Raw genomic sequence first — 25452 nt, forward strand, 5'->3', positions numbered from 1 at the left:
TATAAAGCAAAACACATATTATATCAAAAATTGTCAAAACCATCGGACATATTCATAGCTAATATAAAAATACTGAAAATGGGTTTACCCGATTTGTTAAAAAAGTTTCGTTCTTCATTTGGGATACATTTAGGTATTTTTAGGGCCTTCTTGTTGTAGAAGAGACATTTAACACACTATGGTTTCTACCGTGGTCTAAGGAGCATTTATGACAAATTTTATCAAGATATGTCAAACTATTTTGATTTCTATAAGTATCACGTATGCATATGTTTAGAAAAATTGGTTAAAATGTTTCTTCTGAATGATCTTTTTTGTAAGTTAGACCCTTTACAATTTGCTTACCAAATGGGTAAAGGTGTAGACGATGCCATCCTAACTATTTTAAATTGTGTCTACAAACATCTGGATTTACCGAACACTTATGTAAGATTGTTCTTTATTGATTTCTCATCAGCTGTTAACACTATACAACTTCATTTACTCATTGAAAAGATGAAAGCGTTGAAGATTAGTCCATACATTATGCTATGGGCTAATGAATTTTTGACCCAGAGATCGCAGAGGGTTAGGGTAAACAATGTTATATCAGATGAACGCATAGTTAACACAGGGGCGCCCCAGGGGGCTGTGACATCCCCATTGTGGTTCATTCCAGGGGCGGACTGGCTATATGGGCAAACGGGCAAAAGCCCGGTGGGCCGGTACCAAATGGGCCAGTCTGGTAGCGACCAAAGAAAAAAAATCAATGCAGACAACTTTTAAAAAAAAGTGACAGCAACAAGACACAAAGGCCCGAACACGTTTTCTTGTTGTTTTGAAAATTATTATTACAATTAATTTTGTTTGAAATTCAACAAGAATATAATTTTAAGAATTACACTATACACTGTACGTATTATCATTTGTAAAACGTTAGACCGTACTTTCTGCTATGCATGAGCGGCATGGCCTTCAACACTACTTTGATGTCTTCGAGACTGTGTTTGGCCTGATCATTTTGCTGGTCGGCATGGGCCTTTGATGGCACTCCGATTTTTTTGTTTTGCTCCTTCCCTCACCCGTTTTTTGATGGTTCCATTGAAAGTTAACGAAAAAAGAGGGATGGGAGAGGATAAGTTAGAAAACATTGATATAACGCGGCAAAAGGGGAGACAATTAGCTCTTAACAAAACACATACACACAGCCGCGAAAATGCAAATCACCCAACTTATTCATAGCTCAACATGGGTATAAAGATAAGATAAGATAATTTCTATTGATCCAATCTAATGGAAATTCAGTTTGACTACAATCGACAACCTCAGCGTAACTACTGTAAAAAACAGTAGTTCTACTTTCTGCGATTTAAAAAGAAAAAGTAAGTTTCTTGTTGTTTATTTGTAATAACATAGATCTAAAAATACTACACTTAAGGCTTACAAAAAAAATATTTAATTAAAACATATATCTAGATCTAAATCAATTGTATACCGTTGTGATTAACGGCAAACTTATGCTTAGTATGAAGTCATTGATGATGAAAATTATTACAATAATTTATATAGCGCTGTCACATCCGATATTTAATGAAAGGAGATTTAGAATCATTTATATTTTAAATAATATATTCATATACAAATCACGTTTTTGAGAATGTACTAGGACGAGGCAAGAGCTTTTCACATTTAGAGGTACCTCTCTAACCGTTCTGCTTTCTCTTATTTAGTTCGTGCCCCCCTCCTCGTTAAATTAATATATATATATATAGTTCGTCCATCGTAGTTCGATTATGACAACTTTGTCATCCAGGGGGCTGAGGGCTTTGCACTGGGGCTTTATGTCTCCTCGTGTGGCTGGTGTGAGCCCGGAATGTTCGGCCGCACACTAGGCAGGTTATTCCAGCTGGAGCTAGTGTCATTGACCTTGCTTTTCTTCTCTGGCGTTTTTTCTTCTGCCAGCTTTGTTCTCTTTTCCTCAGCAACCCGTGCGCCGGTTTTCACAGCGCGACGTCATGATGCTCTGTCATGTGTCTCTGTCTCCCAGGTGGATGGGTCTATGCTGAACGCGTTCAGAGAAGCTTTGAGGGTGTCCCTGAAGCGTTTTCATTGACCACATTAAGAGCGCTCTCCTTCGCTTAGTTGGCCATACAAGAGTCGTTTAGGGATGCGGTGGTCTTCCATTCTGCATACGTGTCCTGCCGATCGCAGCTGGGACTGCATCATGTGTGTGGATGCTTTGCAGACCCGCTCTTTGAAGGACTTCAGTATCTGGTATTTTGACTTGCCTTTTTACATTCAGTATTTTCACAGACATGTCATGTGGAAGTGATTCAGTTTCTTTGCATGTTAACTGTACACTATCCATGTTTCTGAGGCATAGAGCAATGTAGAGGAGGATGACGGCTCGATAGACCCCTAGTTTTGTATTTGTGGTGATACCACTTTAAAGGAATGTCATGCAGGAAAACCAATGATTTGGCATATTTTAAGTCACAGATCAACATCCATGCATGACTAGATTGACACGTGAAATGCGTAGGACCTAAGTATTTTATTTTTTTGAAGAAACTTCTGTAATTTATAAGTAATACCAAAAAGTTTGAAACTCATTAAGGCTGCTATTGTAGTGTTTATAGTTTTCAGACTACATACGTGTAGATCTATAAATAGAATACATTATATAAGCCTACGAAAGCATACATCCAGTATTCGATGCGTTATCAAACTTTATATATTTTGAATAGAATTAGTCTTACACCTATGATAAAACACATGGGCGTAGCCGAGAGGGGAGGAATTCAAACCATCACTAGCCACAGATCTCATTGTCTGAAAGGGAAACTTTACTTACTTCCCCAGTGCAGCCAGCTTAAGCAAACTACAGTCACCAAATTTCATCACTGTAGCCAAAATGGGTTTTGTGGTTCCCCCCCCCCCCTTTCCAATTAAAAAGTAAAGCATTTTACCATTTTCTACCAGTCGCTGGACTCCAGTGAATAGAAGATTTAGTTTTTGATTTTTTTAGCAGAAGAGTAACAGGCTAATTGCACTGTAGATACCTCAGAATATGCATTTTTTAAAGCTTAAAATAACGGAAATAATGCTTGGATCCACTTGGTGAGCTTACGGTGCTCCCCCAGACTTCCTAGCTGTCCCTTGGTGGTGTGTACTACCTTTCACTAATTATAGGAAGAGAGTATTCTAGAGTAGAAAAAACGTTTGAAAGAAAGAAAGATCAGAATGTAATGAAGATTAATTACATATACACACACTAATATATATATATATAAATTGCGGAGGGGGTTTACCCCCCCCCCCCCCCACCGAAAATATATGACATGCCATTTGTGGGCCGGTTTATATGGTAATGCCCGGGCCGAAAAAATTTTTATTATTAAATGTAAAAAATAACCAAAGAAATGATAATCGATTTTAGTAGGGAAAAGAAGGAAAATGATATTGTTTCTGTAGTTGGAGAGACTATTGAAATAGTGCAAACCTTTAAATACCTTGGTACTATCCTAGACAATAAACTAAATTTTACTGCAAATACTGATTATATCGGCAAAAAAGGGCAGCAAAGATTACGATTACTAAGAAAACTGTCCTCGTTTAATGTTAGCGAAAAGGCCTTGGCTATGTTTTATCATGCTCACATCTGCAGTTAAGTTTCAATATCACTGCCTGCTATGGCAATCTGAGCATTAAAAATAAAAATAAACTTTATAGAATCCTGCTGGTAAAATCAATGGCAAAAACAAACCCCATTCGGGCAGTTGTTTGAGACAAACATCTATAAAAAAGCTAACAAGATCCTCGAAATAAAGAATCACCCTTTGTGTCAGGATTCTGTGATTTTACCATCACAAAAGAGACACAAGACACCGATGGCAAAGACAAACAGACACAAACACTCTTTTGTTCCCCTGGCAATCAAATCATTAAATAAGAACAATCTGATATAAACTTTGTCAAATGTAAATTATGAGTGCGTCTGGTGTGAATGTACACTTTGGGTTCTTATAATGTTTTTTGTTTGGTGTAATGCACAAAATGTAAGACAAATTTTCATACGGACAATAAAGATTATTATTATTATTATTAAAATATCTGCATATACTTACATTGTGATATATATATATATATATATATATGTTTGTATCTATGTATATATGTATGTATGCATGCACATACAGTGCATTTTTTATAAAAAAAATAGGTGCCGTCATTTAGTGATGAATTGGCTAACTGTTAACTATTAATATATTAATAATAAACGTTAACATACAATAAAAGTAAGAATTTTCCCCCCACATTGAAAAAAGGTGCCGTACAGGTGCGTTCCGTCACAAAAAAAGTCCTCTGTGTGTGTATAATATATATATCTAGTGAACAACCTTACCTATTTATAACCACGCCATTATCTATTTTACTCAAGACTCTATCTGTCAATGGACACGAAATGACCTAAATTGTGCCGATGTGTCAAAAACTGTTTTCAACAAAGGCGTTAATATAATATACGCAATTATTTTCTGACTCAATCGTAGTTCACAAACTTTCACGTCCTCCAGAAGTCAAAGTGCTGAAGGCGGTCACTATTCTCAAACTGTGCTGCGCTACCAAAGTAGGTGCAAAGTGCTATAGAAGTATAAATGGGAGGGGGGGGGGGGAGTCAGCGAAGGTGCTCTTTTTTTTTTTTAAAGGATTTAAATCTACTGAATTAGCATTGCAGTTATGAATCCATAATTGAATATCTACAATTATAAAAAGAACATTTCAACATTTCTCCAACAAAGTGAGTCTAATGCAGGAAAACACTTGGGGGTTCATCGTTCCCCTAAACCCCTGCTAGCCAAAAGTCCAGGGGCGTTAACGTATTTTTTTAACTTGGTCTTAGGGAGGGGTGGGCAAATAAGGTTGTTATGAAACAAAATGGCGGATGTAACAACTGATGGTGCTTTTGCTTCGATTGAGAAAAACTGGTTTGTTAATATCCCAACCCAGGCACAAAACTGGTTTGTTAATATCCCAACCCAGGCACAAAACTGGTTTGTTAATATCCCAACCCAGGCACAAAACTGGTTTGTTAATATCCCAACCCAGGCACAAAACTGGTTTGTTAATATCCCAACCCAGGCACAAAACTGGTTTGTTAATATCCCAACCCAGGCACAAAACTGGTTTGTTAATATCCCAACCCAGGCACAAAACTGGTTTGTTAATATCCCAACCCAGGCACAAAACTGGTTTGTTAATATCCCAACCCAGGCACAAAACTGGTTTGTTAATATCCCAACCCAGGCACAAAACTGGTTTGTTAATATCCCAACCCAGGCACAAAACTGGTTTGTTAATATCCCAACCCAGGCACAAAACTGGTTTGTTAATATCCCAACCCAGGCACAAAACTGGTTTGTTAATATCCCAACCCAGGCACAAAACTGGTTTGTTAATATCCCAACCCAGGCACAAAACTGGTTTGTTAATATCCCAACCCAGGCACAAAACTGGTTTGTTAATATCCCAACCCAGGCACAAAACTGGTTTGTTAATATCCCAACCCAGGCACAAAACTGGTTTGTTAATATCCCAACCCAGGCACAAAACTGGTTTGTTAATATCCCAACCCAGGCACAAAACTGGTTTGTTAATATCCCAACCCAGGCACAAAACTGGTTTGTTAATATCCCAACCCAGGCACAAAACTGGTTTGTTAATATCCCAACCCAGGCACAAAACTGGTTTGTTAATATCCCAACCCAGGCACAAAACTGGTTTGTTAATATCCCAACCCAGGCACAAAACTGGTTTGTTAATATCCCAACCCAGGCACAAAACTGGTTTGTTAATATCCCAACCCAGGCACAAAACTGGTTTGTTAATATCCCAACCCAGGCACAAAACTGGTTTGTTAATATCCCAACCCAGGCACAAAACTGGTTTGTTAATATCCCAACCCAGGCACAAAACTGGTTTGTTAATATCCCAACCCAGGCACAAAACTGGTTTGTTAATATCCCAACCCAGGCACAAAACTGGTTTGTTAATATCCCAACCCAGGCACAAAACTGGTTTGTTAATATCCCAACCCAGGCACAAAACTGGTTTGTTAATATCCCAACCCAGGCACAAAACTGGTTTGTTAATATCCCAACCCAGGCACAAAACTGGTTTGTTAATATCCCAACCCAGGCACAAAACTGGTTTGTTAATATCCCAACCCAGGCACAAAACTGGTTTGTTAATATCCCAACCCAGGCACAAAACTGGTTTGTTAATATCCCAACCCAGGCACAAAACTGGTTTGTTAATATCCCAACCCAGGCACAAAACTGGTTTGTTAATATCCCAACCCAGGCACAAAACTGGTTTGTTAATATCCCAACCCAGGCACAAAACTGGTTTGTTAATATCCCAACCCAGGCACAAAACTGGTTTGTTAATATCCCAACCCAGGCACAAAACTGGTTTGTTAATATCCCAACCCAGGCACAAAACTGGTTTGTTAATATCCCAACCCAGGCACAAAACTGGTTTGTTAATATCCCAACCCAGGCACAAAACTGGTTTGTTAATATCCCAACCCAGGCACAAAACTGGTTTGTTAATATCCCAACCCAGGCACAAAACTGGTTTGTTAATATCCCAACCCAGGCACAAAACTGGTTTGTTAATATCCCAACCCAGGCACAAAACTGGTTTGTTAATATCCCAACCCAGGCACAAAACTGGTTTGTTAATATCCCAACCCAGGCACAAAACTGGTTTGTTAATATCCCAACCCAGGCACAAAACTGGTTTGTTAATATCCCAACCCAGGCACAAAACTGGTTTGTTAATATCCCAACCCAGGCACAAAACTGGTTTGTTAATATCCCAACCCAGGCACAAAACTGGTTTGTTAATATCCCAACCCAGGCACAAAACTGGTTTGTTAATATCCCAACCCAGGCACAAAACTGGTTTGTTAATATCCCAACCCAGGCACAAAACTGGTTTGTTAATATCCCAACCCAGGCACTCTTCTAATCGAGAACGTTTGTGCAATGCTGCTTTGAATATCAACCATGATATTGACCCGGCTCAAAGATCAAACTTTTTAGAGATAGGGGTCTTAACTACAAGCGGTTCCGAGAAGTACTTATAGATTTGAAAACATAACATTCCGATGTTTGGTACCACATTGGTGTCCCCTGGCTTAGCATAATGTAAAAACAGGTCAATGTTGACTGACATTCATTTTTAAAAAGCCATGAGGATAGAATCTAGTAAGATAGTTCCGGAACATTATGCACGTGTGTAAAACAAAAAATACTTCACATTGAGCCAGCTGTACATTTGTAGTGAAATGTTAGAATGTACAATATTGCAATAAAAGTAGAAAAAAAAAGCTAACTCTTGTACTTCCTAAATTGGGAGTGTAACAAATAAAATGTAAATGAATAATACAGTATAAATGTGAATAAAAAGACAGTATTTTTTCAAAGGTGTAGTACATATTATTTATATATATGCGCCCCCCCCCCCATTTTAAAAAATGCGACCCTCGATAGAAAAAGGTTGCCTACTTCTCGTCTAGGGGATGTGACTGGTAAAAGCTAGAGAAACGTTTCCGCACTCTCCAGCAAAAGTGAAGACTGAGAAGACCTGTGTTGGTGAGGTACACACTGCTCTGTGCGTTGTGTAATCATCTCATCATTTAGAGACTACCAATGTGTAACATCTCTTGATTCACATTCCTTGAATTGCTTGCCTCGATTGAGGACACTGTCCATAGATTGCTTCCAGTAAAAGTAAAAGGTTTACTAGTAAAGCTTTTATGAAGTTTATATTGGAAATGAATCTGACTCAACTATTTATTACATTTGTTCTATCACAAACATTTGTGACAACGTTTGGCACATTTTGGTTTTTAGCATATGGCCAAAGAAAAGAACACCATTATCCCAATGCTAGAGATGTGGCTAGGTGTGGTCATGGAACATCTTGCGTAGGCTGCATAGAAGTGCAAGGCTAGCTGTTTAGGTTTGTCTAGGCCATTGTACTGAACCTCATTGATGACATCGGACTGCACAGGGTTTAAGAACGTGAGCTGCATAACACTGAGTTTCTGGAAGGATAAAACATAAGAAATATCTCAGACACAATAATAATAATAAAAAAATTACCCCCCCCCCCCTTAAACCAAAAAAGAAAAAAAAAACAACCTTAGCCCTACTATCATATCTCCCAGATGAGGTCATGCTATGTTGACCTGCATTGTTAGAAGTATGGTATGTGTTCTGGACTGTTGTTGCCTCGATGGTCCCGGGTTGGAACCATGTCCGCTGCCATCACCTGCAGTCTTGCAGGTGGTTGGGATAGGATGTAGCAAACTTGGATTGTAAAAGAACAACAGAAACATGTACAAAAATAACTTTAAAAAAAATAACGGCCTTAAGTCAGAAGTAAATTGTCTCTCTTACTGTTTTTATTGTTAACACCTGAGTTGTGTAGGCCTTAGGTAGGACAAGTACAGACGGCGAAAAGAAAATTTAATTGGACCCACCGCAGTCTGCGTCAGGTGTAACAAAATATGTAGGTTACAACTGGGTCTGTGTGCCCATTAAAAAATACTGAACATCTCCTCTGCGATCTAAATGACATTTATGCTAGTCTACAACAGTATTCATATTGTTATGTTGGCTTTTCTACATTATTCATATTGTTATGTTATGTCATTCTTAAAAAGATATTAAAAAAAACTTACAAAAAAAAAATCTTTCAATATCCAACAAAACATAGACGAAATCGGACGTTAAGAATTATATCTAGGCCTACCGGTAATTTCATAAGAATAAATTTGAATGGAATTCAACCCATAATAGCAAAACATAATTAAACCTAGAAAACCTCTCCATTCATTGAAGTTTAAACTAACATCACCTCTGTGTTACACCGAGACTCATCTAGAAACTAGACTTATATGTTCTAGGTTTCTGTGTTCTCTCTGTATTACACCGAGACTCATCTAGAAACTAGACTTATATGTTCTAAGTTTCTGTGTTCTCTCTGTGTTACAACGAGACTTATCTAGAAACTAGACTTATATGTTCTAAGTTTCTGTGTTCTCTCTGTGTTACACCGAGACTCATCTAGAAACTAGACTTATATGTTCTAGGTTTCTGTGTTCTCTCTGTATTACACCGAGACTCATCTAGAAACTAGACTTATATGTTCTAAGTTTCTGTGTTCTCTCTGTGTTACAACGAGACTTATCTAGAAACTAGACTTATATGTTCTAAGTTTCTTTGTTCTCTCTGTATTACACCGAGACTCATCTAGAAACTAGACTTATATGTTCTAAGTTTCTTTGTTCTCTCTGTATTACACCGAGACTCATCTAGAAACTAGACTTATATATTCTAGGTTTCTTTGTTCTCTCTGTATTACACCGAGACTCATCTAGAAACTAGACTTATATATTCTAAGTTTCTTTGTTCTCTCTGTATTACACCGAGACTCATCTACCTGAAATATATCCGGAGGCATGTCGTAAATTACTCCTGGGGGAAGCTCTGCGAGTTGCTGTGGTTTTAAATTTAAGATCTGATCAGGATTGACAAAACCTAATGGAAATAATACAACATTCAATATGTCTGCAGTAATACATATAACACTCAACGTGTGTCTTCAGTAATACATATAACACTCAACGTGTGTCTTCAGTAATACATATAACACTCAACGTGTGTCTTCAGTAATACATGTAACACCCAACGTGTGTCTTCAGTAATACATGTAACACTCAACGTGTGTCTTCAATAATACATGTAACACTCAACGTGTGTCTTCAGTAATACATGTAACACTCAACGTGTCTGTCTTCAATAATACATATAACACTCAACGTGTGTCTTCAGTAATACATGTAACACTCAACGTGTGTCTTCAGTAATACATGTAACACTCAACGTGTGTCTTCAGTAATACATGTAACATTCAACGTGTGTCTTCAGTAATACATGTAACACTCAACGTGTGTCTTCAGTAATACATGTAACACTCAACGTGTGTCTTCAATAATACATGTGTGGTGGGTTTGGCACAGAACAAACTAAATGACATGACGAAGGCAACTCGTAGGAAGATTCCAAACTGTTTATTATACATTAAAGACCTGCCAATGGCAAACATAAAACATAATTACAAATGAACATAAACTAAACATAATTAATAGGCCTAAATACTAGATCTAACGAAAAAACAAAAAGAAAATCTTATGGTGTGAACCAAACATCTCTTTTACAAACACAAGAGAGATATGGAACAGCAAAAACATTATAAAAATAAATGACAACATAGTTCTCTAAAAATAAATCAACTAGTTCTACATAAAACTAACATACATTGTTTGAAGAGTTTCGCTCTTTCCTTTCCTTACAAAAACGATAATTAAATATAACAAATCTATACACTCACAAATATACTGTTTCTTAAAAGCTAGTATCTAAACACTTGTTGTAAAAATACATTTACAAGATGGACAGTTAACATTTTATATAGAATACTACAGGTACGCATTTCAATAAATGGATTCATCTACATGCTGGCCTCTAAAAATAAGAATAGTCCAACATGAACAAAAACCCTCGGTAGTGATATTCTATATAAACTACTAATTAAATGTACAATCTAATATGAATAAGTAAAATGTGATTACCTGCAGCCATCCATACACACATGGTGTAGAACCAGGCACAAACAGGGAGTGGAGACGACGTAGGTCCAGTAACGTACGGACACTACAGCGACAAGAGATGCCGGTCGAATGGACAGTGCCCACGTTGGTCTGCCTTGTTATGCGCAGACACAAGGTGCCATCTAGGGGAAAGGGTCACGTGGATATCGGGGTGGCCGGTGTTTTCTGAAAAGGTATCCACTCCACTACAGAGCCCCTAGCTTGAAACGACCCGTCCCGGGGCGTTCAGCCTAGTAGGTTTCTGAAAACCGAAACAACTGTTTCTTGTCTGTGTCTTCTGGAACGACAAACATCTTTCCAGTTTGTAACGCGCTGAGTCCATCGGTCATACAGAGTGGTCTGTCTGTTTTTTCCTTGAAACTAACGTCTTTCTCGACCCATGATGTCTGGGAAGCTGTAGAAAGTGTGGTAGGGAGTAGTGAGCGAGTTCGTCTTTGTGGCTGGTTCAACTGCTTGTAGTTTCTTTTTTGTCTATGTGTCTTCCGGAGTCTGTCATGTCTGGTCTGGTTAGGCTGACCAGCCTTAAAGTTTCTATTCCTCGATACGGGGTGTTGGAATTGAGTGACTTGCATCTGTATTGTACATAGCATCAGCTTGTTGCTCACTGGTTCGTTGTTCTACTTGGTGAGTTGGCTGTGAAACAATGGGTTCACTATTGCACACAGATTGAACCTCAGCCGTGTGTTGTGGTGATGGCTTACATCGACGCCTTACGTGTCCAGCCTCTCAGCAGTTGGTGCAGACTGGTGATCCATCATCAGTGTATGGGAAGAATCCTTTCTTCGTCCTTGACCACACAAGACCCGGCGGTGCTGTTGGTCGAATTCTGTTTTGGTTGCTATGTTTCGTGTGTCTTTGTGTTGGTCTGCGTTGACTATGTGGTTGTCTAGAAAGTGGGTTGGTTGAACTTGGCAGACTGTTATAGCCTGACCCCTTTATCTCTTCAAGTTGCTTCTCTAACTTGGCCAATTTCGCTAAGAGAACCTCAGACCACTGCTCTTGAGCTCGAGCTGCATCTTTGTTCTGGTTCTCCAACTTGAATGCATAGTTTCGTAGACTTTGAAAACTTATCTGGGGATGTTGCACTATGAACCTAAACATCTCTCTGCGAAGTTCTGGATCTCTCACTCCATAGGCATATTGGTCCCTCAATCTTTCCTCCTTGAAGCAATCTATTCCTTCTCTTTTTTCTTGTCTTATGGCCGTTTTGAACTCCTTAAATAGTCGGTGAGAAAATTCAAGCAGTGACTCACTTCTTCTCTTCTGCGACATCAGAAATGCAATCTCTGCCTCTCGCACCGGTATGATTACTTCAAAAGCAGATGTAAGTGCATCAAGCAGAGCTTCTGGATCACTTCTGATATGAGGTGGCTGAAGATCTATCTCTAATCTAGCTGGACCACTTATGTTCACAATGATGGTTGCTGTCTTCTCTTGAGGCGAGAGGTAAGGCCGACGTTCCCATAGATCTCTTATTTCTCTGACGAAATCTTCAATTGAAACCTCAACATTTCAGCCATCCCCACTGAACTGTCTCATTTTTCTAGTAGGTTCTATGATGTAGTGAGGGCGCTGACAGGCCAGCTTCAATGCCTCAAGTTCAGCTTGTAGTCTAGTCAACATCCCCTTAGGGACACGTTCCATTCCCTCCGGCTCTCCTCCACTGCAAGTGGGACCCACGTCTCTCCCCTTCACTGAACTAGGTTCCACCATATTTCTCTCCATCTGGCTGCAGGTCTTAAGAAACTCTAACAATAATAGTAACCTAACAACTAAATCTATCTCAACTGAAACAATTTTCAAGCAAGTAAAATCACAATTAAGAAAATATAAGCAAATTATTTTAAAATATACTAAACTCTAAACTAAATCTAACTACCCTGAAACAAAAAGAAGAAAACAAAAAATAGAAAATATTTGAAAATACAGAAACAGGAAAAAGTAACTGTTACTTATGGACATCTACGTCTGGTTGTCACTTTCTTAGTTTCGGCTGTCAGGAAGCAGATTCTAATACGTCTTCTGATCCAACAGTGTTGTCTCTCTTCCTGACCCCACTCGTGCTACCAAGTTTCTGTGGTGGGTTTGGCACAGAACAAACTAAATGACATGACGAAGGCAACTCGTAGGACGATTCCAAAACTGTTTATTATGCCAAAGGCAAACATAAAACATAATTACAAATGAACATAAACTAAACATAATTAATAGGCCTAAATACTAGATCTAACGAAAAAACAAAAAGAAAATCTTATGGTGTGAACCAAACATCTCTTTTACAAACACAAGAGAGATATGGAACAGCAAAAACATTATAAAAATAAATGACAACATAGTTCTCTAAAAATAAATCAACTAGTTCTACATAAAACTAACATACATTGTTTGAAGAGTTTCGCTCTTTCCTTTCCTTACAAAAACGATAATTAAATATAACAAATCTATACACTCACAAATATACTGTTTCTTAAAAGCTAGTATCTAAACACTTGTTGTAAAAATACATTTACAAGATGGACAGTTAACATTCTATATAGAATACTACAGGTACGCATTTCAATAAATGAATTCATCTACATGCTGGCCTCTAAAAATAAGAATAGTCCAACATGAACAAAAACCCTCGGTAGTGATATTCTATATAAACTACTAATTAAATGTACAATCTAATATGAATAAGTAAAATGTGATTACCTGCAGCCATCCATACACACATGGTGTAGAACCAGGCACAAACAGGGAGTGGAGACGACGTAGGTCCAGTAACGTACGGACACTACAGCGACAAGAGATGCCGGTCGAATGGACAGTGCCCACTTTGGTCTGCCTTGTTATGCGCAGACACAAGGTGCCATCTAGGGGAAAGGGTCACGTGGATATCGGGGTGACCGGTGTTTTCTGAAAAGGTATCCACTCCACTACACATGTAACACTCAACGTGTGTCTTCAATAATACAGCCTAAATGTTAGTTTGTAAACCTGTTGGTTTTTAGTCATGATGCAAGCCTATAAGAAGCCATACATCATATTAGTCAATACATTTTAAAACTGTCTATTCATACGCGGCTCCCCATCGGTACATGACGTTTTGGCGCGAGACGTTTTGGCGCAAGGGAAGTTTTGGCGCGAGATATTTTGACTATAATTTAAGAAACACGTGACTTTTATAATGAAGTTTTGTCACTATTCTCTATTATTGTATATTTTGTTTGAGTTCTATCCCCATCCTCCTAATTGTATTTTGACAAAGGTTTCATTTTATTTCATGAATATATAATAAGTATGATTCCTATCTTGTAATAACACGTTTCTCTCTCATAAATTATTTGTGAGTTCTGCCAAGCGCAATGGATTACAAATATTGAATTCTATTTCAAAAAAACATTTTAAAAACATATTGACATTAGTTTAATGTCTGCAAAAGCTAAGAAACTTTTAAGAGATAACTTAATTTTAAAAAACATTTTGGGTGAGCCCGGCGGGTAAGGGCGCTTTGGATTTGGTCTTCTCTTGACGGACATAAAGACGAACAACTGAAGACAATACCTTCACTGAGCATAGTTTAAATGTATAGCTGGAGAGAGCTGTTTTTTTTTGTTTGTTTGTTTGTTTTAAATAAAAATGTGCCTATACATAAACAAATATGCACAAGTCCAAATGTTTCAGAAAATGCTGTCAAACCAAACACGCAGATACATGCAATAAATGATAAGTCACATTGATTAATAGGCATAGTGCCAACTACGGATGGCTGCCTGGTTGTGAGGTATTGTCTCTAGATATGTGGTCTCGAAAGTCACGGGTTCAAACCCTTACGCCGCTATTCTCCACCATCCTGTGGCAGGTTTGTATTAGGATTGTATGATCCTTAATTCTGAGGGGACATTCAAAACATGTGCAATATATACAAAGTATGAAAGGTCAGACCTCTACTTGGGACCATGATAGTAACATACTTCCCCCATAAACTCAACGTGAGATTGCGAAACGCAAATGATGACATTCATCAGTTGATTTAACAAAATTATACAACAAACTTTAATACCAAAAAGAATGGGCAAAAATAGGCTCCTGTTCTTTACTTGACAAATATGTCAGACACAAATACACATACAAAACATAGATATGTATCATTCTTAAATATAGAAATAATACAATAAGTATAAACTATGTGACCAAAACATTTTTTCGCGCCAAAACGTCGCGTGCGCCATAACGGCTGCGCCAAAACGACCATCGCGCCAAAACGGCTGCGCCAAAACGTCATGCTTCGGCTCCTCATACAGGTTCAATTGACTCGACACTATTTAAAGGGTCAGGGAGGAAAGGCTGAAGACAGAGCAGACACAACTATTTGATTTAAATGTTCAGCAGAAACTTGAAGTCAGTTCCGACACGTTTTGATTTGTCTGAGGAATGGATTCTTACAGACTGTAGCAACCCAACGTTCCCAGCTCAGTACACAGACAAGTTCCCAGCTCAGTACACAGACACAAGTGTACAAAGTGACATTTTACGACTTTCATCCGTTCATTGTTTGTTTTTCTTGCACCCATAACTATTTTTTAACAAGAAAATTATATAATGCAACAATAATAAAAAAAAGAGTTTAGCATTCATAACGCTAACGAAGGCTATGCACTAGAGTGTGCATATATATGCTATGAGAGGAAGGACACAAAGATCCTATGTTTACAGATAAACAGATTTGTATTCCAGAGCCTAAAAAGCTACAGTCAGTTAAAAAAAAATACAGAATGACTCAGACTTGACATAGTTAAAAAAAAACAGAAACACTAAATCAAACTCCGATAGTCAGCTTCTAAAACAAATGTATTAATGTATCATTTTAAAAACATTGTGTAGATAAGTTTCTAGTACTTACTCGTGAGTTTGCTAGATTTATTGCTATGTTCTATAGTCAATATGTCTCTATAATAGTACTTACTCGTGAGTTAGCTAGATTAATGTTAAATAGTCAATGACTCTTTAAATTACCGGAACTGAATTATGAGTAAAATGCAACAGCCATGCAATGTTATCCATTGGCCTATAGGTTTTTACTTAGTTATTAGTAAAGTAACTACTGTCATGATGTGTTGTCCTTTGATAAGCTGTAAGTGGAGCAGCCGCTAATATTTTTGTCTTTTTTTTTTTAAACTACCCCTAAGTCTGAGCCATTCTCTGTTTTTGTTTAAAGATAAATTTAGGTCAATAGTTTTAACTTACTTATGAGTGATGAAGCCTCTATAATGATGTTTCGTGGCCAATTGTATACATTTATGTCTCCCATGATTTTAGAGAGTTTATTCAAATAGGCCTGAGCCACTTCATGGGAACATGTTTGTCTGTTGATGCTCTTTAAGCCATCTCTGTAGGAAGAACAAGTCCCAGTGGCAATGAATGATTCAATCTTTTAGCTTCAGTTTCCATACCCGGTATTAAAACAACAACAACGTGCTAATGCTTTGTAGAGTAGGAAGTTATGGTGTCCAAAAATGTTTTTTTTTTAAATAGAAAAAGTACCGGTAGCGTTTGTGTTATTAGAGGTAGTGGTAGACTATTGGTTTGTTATTAGATGTAGTGATAGACTGCTGGTTTGTTATTAGATGTAGTGGTAGACTATTGGTTTGTTATTAGATGTAGTGGTAGACTATTGGTTTGTTATTAGATGTAGTGGTAGACTATTGGTTTCTTATTAGATGTAGTGGTAGACAGCTGGTTTGTTATTAGATGTAGTGGTAGACTGTTGGTTTGTTATTAGATGTAGTGGTAGACTATTGGTTTCTTATTAGATGTAGTGATAGACTATTGGTTTGTTATTAGATGTAGTGGTAGACTGCTGGTTTGTTATTAGATGTAGTGGTAGACTATTGGTTTCTTATTAGATGTAGTGGTAGACTATTGGTTTGTTATTAGATGTAGTGGTAGACTATTGGTTTGTTATTAGATGTAGTGATAGACTGCTGGTTTGTTATTAGATGTAGTGGTAGACTATTGGTTGGTTATTAGATGTAGTGATAGACTGCTGGTTTGTTATTAGATGTAGTGATAGACTATTGGTTTGTTATTAGATGTAGTGGTAGACTATTGGTTTCTTATTAGATGTAGTGGTAGACTATTGGTTTGTTATTAGATGTAGTGGTAGACTATTGGTTTGTTATTAGATGTAGTGATAGACTGCTGGTTTGTTATTAGATGTAGTGGTAGACTATTGGTTGGTTATTAGATGTAGTGATAGACTGCTGGTTTGTTATTAGATGTAGTGGTAGACTATTGGTTTGTTATTAGATGTAGTGGTAGACTATTGGTTTGTTATTAGATGTAGTGGTAGACTATTGGTTTCTTATTAGATGTAGTGGTAGACTGCTGGTTTGTTATTAGATGTAGTGGTAGACTATTGGTTTCTTATTAGATGTAGTGGTAGACTATTGGTTTGTTATTAGATGTAGTGGTAGACTATTGGTTTGTTATTAGATGTAGTGATAGACTGCTGGTTTGTTATTAGATGTAGTGGTAGACTATTGGTTGGTTATTAGATGTAGTGATAGACTGCTAGTTTGTTATTAGATGTAGTGGTAGACTATTGGTTTGTTATTAGATGTAGTGGTAGACTATTGGTTTGTTATTAGATGTAGTGGTAGACTATTGGTTTGTTATTAGATGTAGTGGTAGACTATTGGTTTGTTATTAGATGTAGTGGTAGACTATTGGTTTGTTATTAGATGTAGTGATAGACTGCTGGTTTGTTATTAGATGTAGTGGTAGACTATTGGTTTGTTATTAGATGTAGTGATAGACTGCTGGTTTGTTATTAGATGTAGTGGTAGACTATTGGTTTGTTATTAGATGTAGTGATAGACTGCTGGTTTGTTATTAGATGTAGTGGTAGACTATTGGTTTGTTATTAGATGTAGTGGTAGACTGCTGGTTTGTTATTAGATGTAGTGGTAGACTATTGGTTTGTTATTAGATGTAGTGGTAGACTGCTGGTTTGTTATTAGATGTAGTGGTAGACTATTGGTTTGTTATTAGATGTAGTGGTAGACTATTGGTTTGTTATTAGATGTAGTGGTAGACTGTTGGTTTGTTATTAGAGGTAGTGGTAGACTATTGGTTTGTTATTAGATGTAGTGGTAGACTATTGGTTTCTTATTAGATGTAGTGGTAGACTGTTGGTTTGTTATTAGATGTAGTGGTAGACTGCTGGTTTGTTATTAGATGTAGTGGTAGACTATTGGTTTCTTATTAGATGTAGTGGTAGACTATTGGTTTGTTATTAGATGTAGTGGTAGACTATTGGTTTGTTATTAGATGTAGTGGTAGACTATTGATTTGTTATTAGATGTAGTGGTAGACTATTGGTTTGTTATTAGATGTAGTGGTAGACTGCTGGTTTGTTATTAGATGTAGTGGTAGACTATTGGTTTGTTATTAGATGTAGTGGTAGACTGCTGGTTTGTTATTAGATGTAGTGGTAGACTATTGGTTTGTTATTAGATGTAGTGGTAGACTATTGGTTTGTTATTAGATGTAGTGGTAGACTGTTGGTTTGTTATTAGAGGTAGTGGTAGACTATTGGTTTGTTATTAGATGTAGTGGTAGACTATTGGTTTCTTATTAGATGTAGTGGTAGACTGTTGGTTTGTTATTAGATGTAGTGGTAGACTGCTGGTTTGTTATTAGATGTAGTGGTAGACTATTGGTTTGTTATTAGATGTAGTGGTAGACTATTGGTTTGTTATTAGATGTAGTGGTAGACTATTGGTTTGTTATTAGATGTAGTGGTAGACTATTGGTTTGTTATTAGATGTAGTGGTAGACTATTGATTTGTTATTAGATGTAGTGGTAGACTATTGGTTTGTTATTAGATGTAGTGGTAGACTATTTGATTTAAATGCTCAGCAGAAACTTGAAAGTTGGGAGTCAGTTCCGACACGTTGATTCGTCTGAGGTATTGATTCTTACTGAATGTAGCAACGGTTTTAACCAACTTGCCTGTTTGGAGATTTTACATTTCTGTTAGTTTTTAAAACCTGTTTCTGTTCCCATTACACCAGCACTACTTAACATGGTAGGCTTACATCGGTAATGACACTTGACCAGCGTTTTTATTTTGTTGTTTGTCTTTTTCTCAATGTATCATTAAATTAATAGTGTTGGGACTGGTAGAAATTATCACATTTGTGTTTTGGTGTTGTAAGCAAGCTTACGCTTGTTATGAAAACACTTGCCACGTAATACAAAAAATGGACTTACAAAATCAATGTATCTGGCATATTCATGATCTCTTGAGGGTTAAATACACACAATAACTGCGACAAGGAGGAGAACTCTTCAATCTTGAGTCTACCAATATTACCGTCTTTAACTCTGTACAGCCAATTCTGGACTAAAATTGTACCCTAAAAACATAGTTAACAAGCAAAAAAAAATTACCTCTAATTTTATGAACCAATTAGTTTTTTTTTTATTAATTCATGTGATGTCATCGACATTGAATAATTGTTCAAAATTTCAATTTCTGAGAATTGGAAGTGGGAGAAAATAAGTGTAAAGGAATCTGTCACCGCATTCGTTTTCTGACACCATAAATGTCACTGTGTTGGTTTATAGATGTAGGCGTGGTGGTGAGATTGGGCTCTTGTGTCTTATACAAGGCGACGAACATAGAAATTCACAGACTCTCTAGTAAATGAGGAAATAACACAATTTGTAGCAGACACAAATAATACGTTTAATATATACAACACCACATAGGGGGTATGATACACAATTCAAGAATAATCAGCATTAATCCTTTACAGAAAACTTGGCGAACAAAGTAATAACTTAGTAAATGGTACAACTCTATAGTGGCTGCTTACAATAACTGGCATCTACTAACTCTAACTCATACTCTTACTGCCTGTATCCACTGACTGCTATCAAGTCACTCTATCAACTGACTGCCTAACTCAAGGCTACAAGAGTTCACCGTGTTAAATAATGAGTTGTAAATAACACTCATAACATTAAAATGGTGCATCTACACAATGGCACCAACTTTTAGGTGATGACAGAATCCAATCAGACACACAGACGAAGTGAGTTCATAGAAGCTGTATAATTAAAAGGTCTTCAAAACAGGTTCAACATAAATGGTTTGCATGCTGAAGGTTTAGATTTATTGTTCACTGGCATTTGCCAATGACATCTAGATCTATTCTAGGAATGACTTGCTATGGACGTCCAGACATGACAATGACAGTGCATTGAAAAAAAAGACATGTAGCCAAGCTGAAAAAAAGAGATATCCACTTGTAAAAACTGCGACGAATTTTCTATATATTCTACATATTGAAGGCACATGTATTACATTGATTTACAACTAAAAAGATTTAAAACTGTAATGCAGTCGTTATATGATATAGCCTAAGGGCGGACTGGCTTCATGGACATTCGGGCAAATGCCCGGGACGATTTCGACACCGAGTACTCCCCTGATAAAACCACAAGTAGTGGCTTTAGTCTCTCACGAATAAATGTTTTGATTTTCCACTGAATTAGGTTCTGATGTAGAAACCAAGTACAGGATACGTTCGCGCTTCAATGTTTTACCAGGTTTAGTGTTTGAATGATGTGCTTCAATTATGACTTGTATAATACTTCAATGTATGCTGTCACACGAAATGTAACCATTATAAAGTCTGGAAAACTAAAAGGGAAATCAAGTTTTCAAGTAGATACACAAAGTTCACGCGCAGCCATATCACGTGAGTGAACCTTATCAGCAGACGTGGAATTTAATACATTCAGTTCTACATTTCAGTCAGTCAAAACAAAATTATGTATACCGTAATTCATTTTTATTTATAGTATGAAATAACTTGAGACAGTGAAACCTAAACCAAAGTTTTGTGTTGCATCATTCAACGTGTGGTCACTTAGATTATTAAATCAGCAAGGAGCTTTAGCACAGGAAGACATGGGTAAGTTAATACCCACGAATGCCCATGATCAATATATATATATATGAATTTTGTTTTTAAATAAATTCAGCTTGTAGTAAACAATGTAAATGATAATTGATAAAAATAGAATAAATGTAACAAACAAATTTAAAAGTATAAGTGAAATCCTATCACTTTCTCAATGCGCTGTGATCCTATCACTTTCTCAATGCGCTGTGATCCTATCACTTTCTCAATTCGCTATGATCCTATAACTTTCTCAATACGCTATGATCCTATCACTTTCTCAATGCGCTATGATCCTATCACTTTCTCAATGCGCTGTGATCCTATCACTTTCTCAATGCGCTGTGATCCTATCACTTTCTCAATGCGCTGTGATCCTATCACTTTCTCAATGCGCTATGATCCTATCACTTTCTCAATGCGCTATGATCCTATCACTTTCTCAATGCGCTGTGATCCTATCACTTTCTCAATGCGCTGTGATCCTATCACTTTCTCAATAAGCTATGATCCTATCACTTTCTCAATACGCAGTGATCCTATCACTTTCTCAATACGCTATAATCCTATCACTTTCTCAATACGCTATGATCCTATCACTTTCTCAATGAGCTGTGATCCTATCACTTTCTCAATGCGCTGTGATCCTATCACTTATACTGACCACTCTGCTAGTGAGGTGCATATGAAAATAGAAGATTGTATAGATATCTATTGTTTGTTTGTTTGTTGCAAATTTACTTCAAAGCGGCAACCCATAATGGGGACTAATTCAGCTTATACCACCACTTCAGTCAAGTACAATTTCTTTCCTTGTTTGATATACTAAACAAACGAATTAATTACCAATAGTTAATTAACTTTGGATTATTATTATTATTTTAATTGATTCTTGTGTTGTCAGGTAAAAGAACTAATTATGATTGATCCGCGACTGGATGTCGGAGAAATAACGTATACAAACTTTTAACCAGACAGACATACAAACAGAGTGAGTTGATCTAAGCTTGTAATAATAAAAACATACAAACTTTGTCATATGACAACTTTGGTCCACTGGCGATTCTGTTCAAACTCTCCACTTCATAAATCCTCAGCTCACTCAGTTGGCTAGCGCTGAGACCAGACAGTAAACTTCCCATGTCCTGTATAAGTGTCTCATTCCAACGTTTGAAGTCTATACCAGTGTACTGAAACAAAACATACTTGTCTATACCAGTGTACTGAAACAAAACATAGGTCTACTTGTCTATAGTGTGTACTTTAAATTTTTCTTTCGGTTGGCTCTTTACTGGGGCATAAATTAAAAAGGGTTTACATGCATCTGGATGAAAGTGTTTGAGATTAAATGAACACCAATACTAATACTAAAATAAATAAATAAATGCTTATATTAAGTATAATTGTCTCAATTAGTTTGGGAATCAGTCATGCAATTAAATGTGTAATAGATCTAGATCAGACAAACGATGATAAATCTGTGCGATTAGAAATATTTCTACCATTTGGTATTGTTTAGCGCAATTTTATGCTTTTAACTTTTTCAATGTGCCATGATCCTATCACTTGTCTGGACCAGTTGGGACAGGGGCGGAAGGAAAGAAGGGGTTATCTGGCTAAATGTTATCCTGATAGCTTTTTAAACACATAAAAAAAACGTTAACACAGGACTCAAGCTTCCTCAAGGAGACTAATTAAACTTATACCGCCACATCAGAGAGGTCATGTCTGACAAGTAGCCCATTGTAAGCTAACACCAGAGAGATAATGTCTGACAAGTAGCCCATTGTAAGCTAACACCAGAGAGATCATGTCTGACAAGTGGCCCATTGTAAGCTAACACCAGAGAGATCATGTCTGACAAGTGGCCCATTGTAAGCTAACTGAGTTGTGCTGTCTAGTAGTCGTAGTAGCAAGTGCCCCCCCCCCCCCCCCCCCCAAATACCCTCTTGTCTCACGTGACGTTAGCCAATATTTCAGCCACTGACTACAAAGTTGGACTGGATAAGGACAGCTTACTTCTAGCAATGTTACTGACTACAAAGTTGGACTGGATGAGGACAGCTTACTTCTAGAAATGTTACTGACTACAAAGTTGGACTGGATGAGGACAGCTTACTTCTAGAAATGTTACTGACTACAAAGTTGGACTGGATGAGGACAGCTTACTTCTAGCAATGTTACTGACTACAAAGTTGGACTGGATGAGGACAGCTTACTTCTAGCAATGTTACTGACTACAAAGTTGGACTGGATGAGGACAGCTTACTTCTAGCAATGTTACTGACTACAAAGTTGGACTGGATGAGGACAGCTTACTTCTAGAAATGTTACTGACTACAAAGTTGGACTGGATGAGGACAGCTTACTTCTAGAAATGTTACTGACTACAAAGTTGGACTGGATGAGGACAGCTTACTTCTAGAAATGTTACTGACTACAAAGTTGGACTGGATGAGGACAGCTTACTTCTAGAAATGTTACTGACTACAAAGTTGGACTGGATGAGGACAGCTTACTTCTAGCAATGTTACTGACTACAAAGTTGGACTGGATGAGGACAGCTTACTTCTAGAAATGTTACTGACTACAAAGTTGGACTGGATGAGGACAGCTTACTTCTAGAAATGTTACTGACTACAAAGTTGGACTGGATGAGGACAGCTTACTTCTAGCAATGTTACTGACTACAAAGTTGGACTGGATGAGGACAGCTTACTTCTAGCAATGTTACTGACTACAAAGTTGGACTGGATGAGGACAGCTTACTTCTAGAAATGTTACTGACTACAAAGTTGGACTGGATGAGGACAGCTTACTTCTAGCAATGTTACTGACTACAAAGTTGGACTGGATGAGGACAGCTTACTTCTAGAAATGTTACTGACTACAAAGTTGGACTGGATGAGGACAGCTTACTTCTAGAAATGTTACTGACTACAAAGTTGGACTGGATGAGGACAGCTTACTTCTAGAAATGTTACTGACTACAAAGTTGGACTGGATGAGGACAGCTTACTTCTAGAAATGTTACTGACTACAAAGTTGGACTGGATGAGGACAGCTTACTTCTAGCAATGTTACTGACTACAAAGTTGGACTGGATGAGGACAGCTTACTTCTAGAAATGTTACTGACTACAAAGTTGGACTGGATGAGGGCAGCTTACTTCTAGAATCAGGTTCAGCAGAGCTTCAACATGGTCAGCCGTCCACCTTTTCACTTGACCAAGGTAGGGTATGCACCTGGCCAGCTCAGACTGCGGCATATAGGTGAAGTAGCCAGGTGCTACATGGGATACAGCACTCTTCAGCATCTTGAGGTAAGTACAAGAAAGTGTTTTGATCTGAATCCTTGAACTTGTGATGTCATCCTCCACAGGTGTCGCTCTAGCCAGCTGAACAAAATATGCAGTCTTTATACACATCTACATATACTGATACAAGAAACTAATCACATACACCTATATCTACTGCTGTACGCATTGAGTGTACCTTTTTAATGATCAATTTTCTTAGTTTTCAGTGGACTTCTATTTCTCAATGGATCCACACTGTACATTATGTACGTAGTTACGTGAATTGTATACGTTACCTGTACTCTACAAACATGTACAATGTAGGTGTGTGTAGCCAACACCGTAACAAGCCCCACCCTATTTTCTTATCTGTTGCTAGGTAAACTTTCACAGCATGAGGACTCACAACTTGTCTCCGTTACTCTCCTCCCCGTGTTTCCACAAAAACCAACTTTGAGGCTACAACGTGAACTCAAAATGTTCTGGTGTTGTGGTACTAGATAGACCAATCACAGGTAGAGAACAAGGCCACTTCCGGGTTACTTTATCTCACTCAGGGTGGGATGGAACTATGGAACAAATAGCCCGGTAACCCAGTCCAACAAGTCCGCCACATGGTTCCATTCTAAGGTGGCGATCCCTACAGGGAATCTGGCGGTTACAGTATAGGAACATGAGGCGAACTCGGCATGGTAAGTGCTGCCCTCGTCAGCTAACAGCAAGCGAGACCCAGGAACGAGGCGCGGTACGTCGTATCCCCTCTCGTGGTGTATGGTCGTACTGTTAAGAACCCTCAGACAAGACTGGGGATGAAGAGCTCCCGGCCCATGTCTGCCCGAGGGATAAAATCATCTGCAATGATAATCGGGAGAGTGGCGCCTTCTGTGCCGATTCCCTACTGAAAATGTTTTCAAGGTGTACCACGCCGTCTTGGTTATTGATATTTTAGTATCTACTCACAGCGTCAAATATCTTGGTCACAAAACCTTCCATGCCCTTGTCACTGTTGTCTAGCTCTGACTCTCTCACAAAGCCCGCCTTTCTACGGGCATCTAAAATGGCGTCTCGCTGAATGACTTGCTCAATGAAACGTGTCGCTGCCCTGGCGATCGTCTCCTACAGTAAAATTACAAAAAAGTTTTGCATTGATCTCATTGACGTTACTAAGGAATCGATTTTATCTCTTCAATACTGATATTCTGTTAGTAATGAGACAAGTTTGTGATGTGTAGCATGAAAGTGATGGCTTCAAAGGGATGGAGATAGAAGGGGAGCGAACTGCATGACAAACTCATTAAAAATGACATTGTCATAAGCTGAGAAAAATTTTTTCACACATTTCTCTTGGACAATGTCCCATGAGTTTTCCACGTCAACGCGTTTCAGAAAGTGTTACATTGTTAAGAGATAAGCTGCCTAAACACTTGTTATAATCCATAGATTAGGCCCATTTCAAGATGGCTTATAA

The 25452-nt window shown here is 37.7% G+C and overlaps 1 protein-coding gene across 1 annotated transcript in view; it reads right to left on the minus strand.

Annotated features, from left to right (window-relative positions):
- Positions 1-7827: 7827 nt before the first annotated feature.
- The window catches only part of LOC106077688 (uncharacterized), a 55913-nt gene continuing 38288 nt past the window's right edge, over positions 7828-25452 (minus strand). Inside the window, exons 15-21 of the mRNA XM_056031018.1 lie at positions 24945-25100; positions 23856-24083; positions 21718-21876; positions 18987-19132; positions 15956-16098; positions 9496-9593; positions 7828-8095 (exon numbers count right to left, since the gene is read on the minus strand). Of these exons, the coding sequence (XP_055886993.1) occupies positions 7898-8095; positions 9496-9593; positions 15956-16098; positions 18987-19132; positions 21718-21876; positions 23856-24083; positions 24945-25100 (1128 nt within the window). The 3' untranslated portion in view covers positions 7828-7897. The remainder of the gene's footprint in view (positions 8096-9495; positions 9594-15955; positions 16099-18986; positions 19133-21717; positions 21877-23855; positions 24084-24944; positions 25101-25452) is intronic.

Source organism: Biomphalaria glabrata, chromosome 5 (genome assembly GCF_947242115.1).
Source record: "Biomphalaria glabrata chromosome 5, xgBioGlab47.1, whole genome shotgun sequence".
In the NCBI taxonomy this organism is placed as follows: domain Eukaryota; kingdom Metazoa; phylum Mollusca; class Gastropoda; family Planorbidae; genus Biomphalaria; species Biomphalaria glabrata.